Source organism: Scomber scombrus, unplaced genomic scaffold, assembly GCF_963691925.1.
Source record: "Scomber scombrus unplaced genomic scaffold, fScoSco1.1 SCAFFOLD_485, whole genome shotgun sequence".
Lineage (NCBI taxonomy): Eukaryota > Metazoa > Chordata > Actinopteri > Scombriformes > Scombridae > Scomber > Scomber scombrus.
The window spans coordinates 1-9,705 of NW_026910732.1; the positions used below are offsets into that span (position 1 = coordinate 1).

General features: G+C 43.0%; 1 protein-coding gene across 1 annotated transcript; it reads left to right on the forward strand.

The window, feature by feature from the left end:
• Positions 1-822: 822 nt before the first annotated feature.
• LOC133977271 (CREB-regulated transcription coactivator 2-like) lies at positions 823-9,296 on the forward strand (the record flags this gene model as incomplete). The annotated part of the gene is given in 5 exon segments (XM_062415369.1): positions 823-902; positions 2,335-2,384; positions 4,005-4,273; positions 7,717-8,198; positions 9,197-9,296. Coding segments are annotated over 5 exon segments (981 nt in total), but the record flags the coding sequence as incomplete, so codon positions are not given.
• Between the last annotated feature and the right edge of the window lie 409 nt (positions 9,297-9,705).

Below are 9,705 nucleotides of genomic sequence, written 5' to 3' on the forward strand. Positions count from 1 at the left end.
CTCCCTCCCTCCCTTACTCCTTTCCTTCCTCCCTCCCTCCCTCCCTCCCCTCCTTATTCCTTTCCTTCCTTCCTTCCTCCCTACTTCCTTACTCCTTTCCTTCCTTCCTTCCTTACTCCATTCATTCCTTCCTTCCTTCCTTACTCCTTTCTTTCCTTCCTTCCCTCCTTACTCCTTTCTTTCCTTCCTTCCTTCCTTCCTTCCTTCCTCCCTCCCTCTCTCCCTCCCTCCCTCCCTCCCTCCTTACTCCTTTCCTTCCTTCCTTCCTTCCTTCCTTCCTCCTGTCCTTCCTTGACCAGAGGACAACAGGAGGGTTAAGAAGCTTGAACCATCAAATTAGGACATTTTTCTACAAAAGACTCCTCCTCTGAGTTGCACTTGTAAAACATTGTGGAAGAAATATAGGAGCAAATATGTCATATCAGTACATCTTTTCTCTTCTTTCAAATGTTGACTCATAACGTGCTCAGAGGCATTAACGAAAGCTCGGCCAATCAAATGTGTATGTGACGTATAAAAACTGCACGTCACTATTTGTGAGTCACAGTAGCGATATGAACAAAGACAGGAAGAGATAAGTGTTTTAATATCAGGCCGGAAAAAACGTACTTTTCATTCCCAGAATAATGTGGCTGAGCTTTGATTCACTGAGAACAATCTTCATCACCATCATATTGGACTCTTCTTACTATCTTCATTTGCTTCATTCATCATTTAAATGTTATAAACAAAGTAATTAATTGCTAATGGACATAATTGTAAGTTGCAGTCCTCATTGAAAAGTATTTATTAAAGATCATTCCTGTCTTCTTTTTGCCGCAGTGTTTCCGTACCCGGTTCCCCCCATTGAAGAGAACGTGCTGGATGAGGGGAAACTTCTCAAACCCTGGGACACCAAGAAGGTAAAAAACTAAAATACAAATCTGTCGCTGTTTGCTACGACGGAGTATTAGGCTATTAGTATATAGTATTAGGCCAGACTAAGAGAAAAAATTATTTTAATTTTTTTTTTTTTTATGGTAAAAATTACGAGAATAAAGTCGTAATATTTCGAGAATAAAGTCGTAATAATACGAGAATAAAGCCGTAATATTGCGAGAATGAAGTCGTAATATTATGAGAATAAAGTCGTATTATTATGAGAATAAAGTCGTAATATTACGAGAATAAAGTCGTAATAATACGAGAATAAAATCGTAATAATACGAGAATAAAGTCGTAATATTTCGAGAATAAAGTCGTAATATTGCGAGAATAAAGCCGTAATATTGCGATAATAAAGTCGTAATATTGCGAGAATGAAGTCGTAATATTATGAGAATAAAGTCGTAATATTACGAGAATAAAGTCGTAATAATACGAGAATAAAATCGTAATAATGCGAGAATGAAGTCGTAATATTATGAGAATAAAGTCGTAATATTACGAGAATAAAGTCGTAATAATACGAGAATAAAATCGTAATAATACGAGAATAAAGTCGTAATATTTCGAGAATAAAGTCGTAATATTGCGAGAATAAAGCCGTAATATTGCGATAATAAAGTCGTAATATTGCGAGAATGAAGTCGTAATATTATGAGAATAAAGTCGTAATATTACGAGAATAAAGTCGTAATAATACGAGAATAAAATCGTAATAATACGAGAATAAAGTCGTAATATTGCGATAATAAAGTCGTAATATTGCGAGAATAAAGTCGTAATATTGCGAGAATAAAGTCGTAATAATGCGAGAATAAAGTCGTAATATTGCGAGAATAAAGTCGTAACATTACGAGAATAAAGTCGTAATATTACGAGAATAAAGTCGTAATATTGCCAGAATAAAGTCGTAACATTACGAGAAAAAAGTCGTAATATTGCGAGAATAAAGTCGTAATATAGCGAGAATAAAGTCGTAATATAGCGAGAATAAAGTCGTAATTTTATGAGAATAAAGTTGTAACATTATGAGAAAAAAGTCGTAATATTGCGAGAATAAAGTCGTAATATAGCGAGAATAAAGTCATAATACAACGTAATATTACAACTTTTTTCTTGTACGACTTTATTCTCGTAATTTCCAAAATATTATTTATTTGTTTATTTACCTCTTAGAATGGTTATATAATTAATAATAATAAACAATATAATACTCCGTCGTAGTTTGCTGTATTTTGCTGATTTATTCTAATGTTTTCTATCTTTTACTGTATCTGTAAGTTATTCTTTAGACTCATAATAGCTTTAATAGTTCCTGTTTCTTCTTCACCCAGTAGAAACTCTGCAGGGTTCACAAAATTTAAAAAAGTTTATTTATTTGATCATATATGTTGTTTTATCTCCTTGCAGCTGCCTCTGTTGTCGTCCAGACCAAAGTCCTGTGAAGTTCCCGGGATCAAGTACGTTTGAACACACACCCTAAATTATGTCATTGTGACTTTTGTATGTTGCTTTAGTGTTGCCTGAAATATGATCCCTGGAACAAGAGTCATACCTCCGAAAACACAGGATTCATTTCCTTCTTTTGCTCCCTGCAGGCAGTAATCACTTCCTCTGCTGCTTCGGTTGCTTTTGTGTTTCTCTGAAGTCTGAACTCTTTTTAACGTCACCAGAAAACTAAACTAAGCGTCAAATATCAAATGTTCTCATCGACTTCTAACCGAGGAAAGTCCCAAATAATAGAAATACCTTTTTAATAGAAGATGGATGTTTAACCCTCCTGTTGTCCTCGAGTCAAGGAAAGAAGGATGGAAGGAAGGAAGGAAGGAAGGAAGGAAAGATGGAAGGAAGGAAGGAAAGATGGAAGGAAGGAAGGAATGATGGAATGGAGGAAGAAAGAAGGAAAGGAGGGGGAAGAAGGAAGGAAAGAAGGAAAGAAAGATGGAAGGAAAGGATGGAAAGATGGAGGAGAGAAAGAAGGAAGGAGGGAGGAAGGAAGAGGAAGGAGGGAGGAAGGAAAGAAAGTGAGAAGAAGGAAGGAAGGAAAGAAGGAAAGAAAGATGGAAGGAAGGATGGAAAGATGGAAGGGAGAAAGAAGGGAGGAAGGAAGGAGGGAGGAAGGAAAGAAAGTGAGAAGAAGGAAGGAAGGAAAGAAAGATGGAAGGAAAGATGGAAAGATGGAAGGGAGAAAGAAGGAAGGAAGAAGGGAGGAAGGAAGGAAGGAACGAGGGAGGAAGGAAAGAAAGTGAGAAGGAGGGAGGAAGGAAGGGAGGAAGGAAGGAGGGAGGAAGGAAAGAAAGTGAGAAGGAGGGAGGAAGGAAGGGAGGAAAGAAGGAACAGTCAAAACAGACGGGGTCAATTTGACCCGGGAGGACGACACAAGGGTTAATTATGAAGAAACTACAAAGGAATTATGAGTTTATATTACTAAAGTTGCTCATTTATTTCTCATCTCCATCATGACTTGTGTTGGATGATAAATATTGTCCCTGAAATAAAGCAGATAAACCATATTATTATCATTTTAAGACCATTTTATGCCAAGATTGCAGTTAACATGATGAAATGAGTTCAACTGGTTATCGTATCTCAATATTGCAGCCTTGATTTTCACACTATTGAAATTTAAAGTGGAGCAACAGTGAAAATGAAGGATTCTTAAATAAAACATCATAATAATACCAAATGGAAATAAAATTATTTATTAATCACAACAGATCAATAATAAGTCTTATTGTTCTCCCTTCCTCCCTCCATCCTTACTCCTTCCTTTCCTTCCCTTCCTTCCTCCCTTCCTTCCTCCCTCCTTACTCCTTTCTTTCCTTCCTTCCTTCCTTCCTTCCTTTCTCCCTCCCTCCCTCCCTCCCTCCCTCCCTCCTTATTCCTTTCCTTCCTTCCTTCCCTCCTTCCTCTCTCCCTCCTTACTCCTTTCCTTCCTTCCTTCCTTCCTTCCTTCCTCCTCCACACCTCTCTTGTAAGCACATCATGTCCGTTTTATTGTACGATAAGTCGTACAAACGTAACCATGGTGACAGGCGTTGCTGTTAGTGAAATCTTAAATCTTCTCTTTTTCCTCTCAGTATCTTTACGTCTCCGGAGCAGCCGTCCGCTCCGACCCACGGAGTCCCTTCAGCTCTCAACACCGGCGGCTCGCTGCCGGACCTGTCCAGCCTCCACTTCCCCTCTCCGCTGCCGACGCCGCTGGACCAGGACGAGCCGGGCTACCTGGGATCCTCGTCTCTTAGCGGGGGCAGCAGCACGGGGAACCTGGCCTCCACGCTCACCCAGCTGGGCATCAACGCGGCCAACGCTGGAGGCAACGGCAGCCTCCACCATCACCACACACACGGTACGTAACGAGAGCCTCCACCATCACCACACACACGGTACGTAACGGGAGCCTCCACCATCACCACACATCAGGCGGGGAGTTCTGGTCCTCTGAAATGAGGCCAACGCGGAAGCAACTTAAAACTGCATTCTATCAAAAGGCCACCAGGGGGTGACCGTTTTGGTGTCAAAAGGACTTCCGTCTCTATACAAGTCAATGGAGAATTCACCAACTTCTCACTTGATTTCTAACCTCAGTAAACGTTTTCAAAATGTGTTTATGGTCTCAATCGCTAGTTTAAAGCCTTCTTCAATGCAGTATGATGTTCATTTGGGACATTTTGGCCTCCCTGATTTTATATGTGACGATAAAGCAGGGTATGCATTAGGGCGTGGCTACGTCACGATTGACAGGTTGATTGATTCACAGGTTCAGGAGAGCGGACAGATAGACTGCAGGAAATAGCTGTGAACTTGTTTCACACCGACAGTTTTCTCCGGAGTTTTGTGGTTATAGCCGTAACAGATAACTTGGTTAGCATCACCAGGTTGCCGGTGTAGACTGTGGTAGATCCAGCACTCGCAACCTCCCCCTGCTCCGTCCTCATGCTCCTCCTGATGCCCATATAAGTAGAATCCGTGTTTTTATTTTTCCCAGCATGCACCTGAAATGTTCAAGATCGCGCTGCTCAGATCCGATACTATTGGCCTAATTTCATATATTTGGCGATTTAATCATTCAAATTTGGCAGGGTGGTTAACAACACACTTTTCTGTGGTATGTCAAACTCAGAACACATATTTATTCTTACTTTACACAGACTTTAATACGCACTGTGCTGATGTTTATCTTTTTAATGTTTGTTTTTTTTACATAGACTCACTCCAGCTGACCTCTTTAAGTTTACTTCTCTATTTCTGTGTTCACTCATTCATTCATAAATCAGGGTCAAATTAGATCATGTGCTTTCGGTCTTCTTGAGAAACTTGTCTTCTAAGCAAATGTTGATGGTTTTAGATCCTGCAGAAGTGTTTCATTTCTGCCGAAGCGTCCTCGAGGTGCCTGCCGGCTCAGTTGTAAAACCTTACTGTGTGACAGCTTCAGCTAAATGACTAATGTGAAAGTTGGCAGGAAGGAAGTATGTGGGTGAGAGTGGACGAGATGAAACGAAGGGGGATGTACGACGGGGCGGCGCTCTAAATTTAGCCTCATATAAAGAGAGAGAGAGAGAGAGAAAGGGGAGATTTTCTTTTTTCACGGGTGGAAGTGCAATCGGAAAATGTAGCAGTGTCTTTATCGTTGGTGAGGTGACTGTACCGACCGCAGGCAGGAAGCTGCTGTCAGCGCAACCTCAGGCTGCAGCCCGCCTCTCCAAAACCTGTTAGACATAATCTGGATCATCACTTTATCATCATGTAAGCTGTAAGCATGTTGTCTGTATGAGGCTGGAAACCAAGCTGAGTCTCTGTTTTCTTTCTATCGACCGAATCAGTCGAGGCAGACGAGCTCAAACCGAGAGTCTCGTTCTGTTTGAGGTTTCTTTCTGTTAAAGGGAAGTTTCTCCTCGCTGATGTCGCCAAGCTGATGCTCATGGAGGATTGTTGTCAGAGTTTAATCTGAACCTGCTTTATGCCAGGAGATAACTTATTCCAAAAATCACGATTAATTGAACTTTTAACTTCGATCACGATTAATGAACGATTATCTCCACCCTCGATGAACAATTATGCATTTTCACGGTTTCTTTTGTTTTGTATTTTACACTGCTGCCCTCACACATGAGGATCTTTAGGGAGTGAAAATAATGATGTTTTAAGGTGTGACGCTGTGGTTAATGCATAGACTGTATATAAGAAATGGACGTAACATCCGTGACGTCACCCATTGGTTTGTGGACTGCTGCTCGGAGGCCAATAGTATCGGATCTGAGCAGCGCCATCTTGAAAATTTCAGGTGCATGCTGGGTAAAATAAAAACACGGATTCTACTTATATGGGCATCAGGAGGAGCATGAGGCGCCCTCCTGAACCTGTGAACCAATCAACCTGTCAATCACGACGTAGCCACGCCCTAATGCATACCCTGCTTTATCGTCACATATAAAATCAGGGAGGCCAAAATGTCCCAAATGAACATCATACTGCATTGAAGAAGGCTTTAAACTAGCGATTGAGACCATAAACACATTTTGAAAACGTTTACTGAGGTCAGAAATCAAGTGAGAAGTTGGTGAATTCTCCATTGACTTGTATAGAGACGGAAGTCCTTTTGACACCAAAACGGTCGCCCCCTGGTGGCCTTTTGATAGAATGCAGTTTTAAGTTACTTCCGCGTTGGCCTCATTTCAGAGGACTGGAACTCCTCGCCTGATAATAACAGAAGAGTAGCTCCCACTCTCCAATCTCCCCCCCCCCCCGCTCTCTATCATTATATCAGTGGGTATAAAATAGTGCTGGGCAATATACCGATATATTGTAATGTTCAGCTGTTACTGATAATTAGTTTCATTAAGGGCCTGAAAATAGTGAAAAATATAATCCAAATATACTCAGATTACTTTGAGATGTTATAACCAGAAAAACTATTTCTTTAATTAACCTCTTTAAGATGAATACCAGGAGATTTAAAAATGTAATTCCTCTCCAGGTATCACAGAGATAAAATCCTCATTTTTAACTAAGTTTCTCGTCTTTCTGTTTTCTTGCGGTTGTAACGTAGTAATTGAACTACAGGTGTAAAGATTGTCCTGTTGGAGCACACAGACTTTAAAATAGACCGTCTGCTCCGGGGATTCGGCTCCTCAGGGAGACGACCGGCCTGTTTTTCCACCTGAGCTTCTCCCCAGGTGATTGCAACAGGTGAAAACATCGACTCTCTCCTTCACCTCAATCCACAATCTGCATTTTCTGACCTAATTTAAGTCTAAAACCAAGAAAAACACCTCGACACAGCCCCAAAACTTCCCTCCTGTCAACCACATATTAACAGTAATATCAATGATCTGCGATACAGGCGACTGTCGACCACATTAAAGATCAATTACTTTAGTTTTACGACATAAATGTGAGCTTATAAATGTCCAGTAAAGCAACAAAGACGTAATTTTGTCCTGAAAACTGGTGGAAAATCTGGTAGGTGCTGTGTTAAAGGAGACTAATCGTCTAGGGAACATCAATGTTAATATTAATTAGGCCTGTCGCAATAATTGTCTTTTAACCATAGACTGTATATAAGAAATGGACGTAACATCCGTGACATCACCCATTGGTTTGTGGACTGCTGCTTGGAAGCTAATAGTATCGGATCTGAGCAGCGGCGTCTTGAAAATTTCCGGTGCATGCTGGGAAAAATAAAATTATTCTGGATTTATTTTGCATTTTCTGTCATTTAAGGTGTTTCTTTCTGTTTTCAGTCTCTGTGGATGTTCAGTTTTAATTTAAATTTTTTGTCTCTCTCCTCAGGTCTCCTTGCGTCTCTACAGAGCACGCTCAGTAACCCCTCCCTGCAGTCGTCGCTAAGCAACCCCAACATCCAGTCGTCGCTCAGCAGCCACTCCTTTTCCAACTCTCTGAGCTCCGCCTCCCTGCACTCGTCGCTCAGCAACCCGTCGCTGCAGTCGTCCCTCGGCTCCTCCCCGTCCCTGCCGTCCTCCCTCAGCAGCCAATCGCTGCACTCGTCCCTCAGCAACTCGTCCCTGCAGTCGGCGTCCAGCGGCAACCCGAGCTACAGCAGCAGCAGCGGCATCGGCGGCGGCTCCGGCTCCTGCTCCTCCTCTTCTTACTCGCCGCTGATGAGCGGGCAGGGGCAGCAGCAGCTCAGCACGTCGCCGCGGAGACGGGCCCAGCTCTCCCCGCTCATCCTGCCCATGGGAGGAGAATCGAGGAGGCATCACTCCAAGCAGTTCTCCCCCACCATCTCCCCCACCCTGTCCTCCATCACACAGGTAAAAAAACACACAAAACACACCTGGAAGAAGTCAAAGAAGCTTCTATCTATAAATGACAGGAACGTCTGTCTGTCTGTTTGTCTGTTAGTCGCATATCTCTCGAACCGTTCATCCGATTGATTTCAAACATGACAGGTGTCTTGCTACGGGCTCGAGTAAGTGCAGTGCCAAGTTTGGCGTTGTTTGGATAAGAAATGTAAAAGATATAGATAAATATATCGGGTAAAAGAAGCACACATTTGCTGGGGGTGCTCTAGGCTATAAGGCAGCGGAGCTTTGGCAGCTAACATGTGAAATACCATAGACTGTATATAAAATGGACGTAACATCCGTGACGTCACCCATTGGTTCGTGGACTGCTGCTCGGAGGCCAATAGTATCGGATCTGAGCAGCGCCATCTTGAAAATTTCTGGTGCATGCTGGGAAAAATAAAAACAGGGATTCTACTTATATGGGCATCAGGAGGAGCATGAGGCGCCCTCCTGAACCTGTGAACCAATCAACCTGTCAATCACGACGTAGCCACGCCCTAATGCATACCCTGCTTTATCGTCACATATAAAATCAGGGAGGCCAAAATGTCCCAAATGAACATCATACTGCATTGAAGAAGGCTTTAAACTAGCGATTGAGACCATAAACACATTTTGAAAACCTTTACTGAGGTTAGAAATCAAGTGAGAAGTTGGTGAATTCTCCATTGACTTGTATAGAGACGGAAGTCCTTTTGACAACAAAACGGTCGCCCCCTGGTGGCCTTTTGATAGAATGCAGTTTTAAGTTACTTCCACGTTGGCCTCATTTCAGAGGACCAGAACTCCCCACCTGGTTAAAACACACGCAGAAACAGAGTTTGCACGGGCGCTGCACTAGTTTTTAGTAATTCTGTGATTTTTACAATGTGTGTTGTCTTTCAATCTTTCACCAAACAAAGTAAAGAGTAAAAACCTTCAGAAACTGCTGCTGACCCTTAGCTGTGGTGCTTTTCCTGCAGGGAGTCCCACTGGACACCAGCAAACTGCCTCTGGACCAGAGGCTGCCTCCGTACCCGCTTAGCCAGTCCCACCAGCACCAGCACCAGCACCAGCACCAGCACCAGCCTCTCCCAGGTCTACCCGGCTCCCAGCAGCCCGGCCAGCAGCCCCCTCTGATGGGACAGCACCACCTCCAGCAGCAGCTCCATCGCCTCCAGCAGCAGCAGCAGCAGCAGCAGCAGCCGCGGCCCAACGCCCAGCAGCAGCAGCAACAGCAGCAGCAGCAGCAGCAGCAGCAGCAGCAGCAGCAGCAGCAGCAGCAGCAGCTCCACCTGCAGAACCTACGCAACACACACAACCAGCACATGCAGCAGCAGCAGCAGCACTTTGGAACGGTAGATTTAATCGTCCTCATTCATCAATACAGTGGATTTGCTTTTAAAACCCTTTAACCCTCCTGTTGTCCTCAGGTCAAGGAAGGACAGTAGGAAGGGAGGAAAGAAGGAAGGAAGGAAAGGAAAGGAGTAAG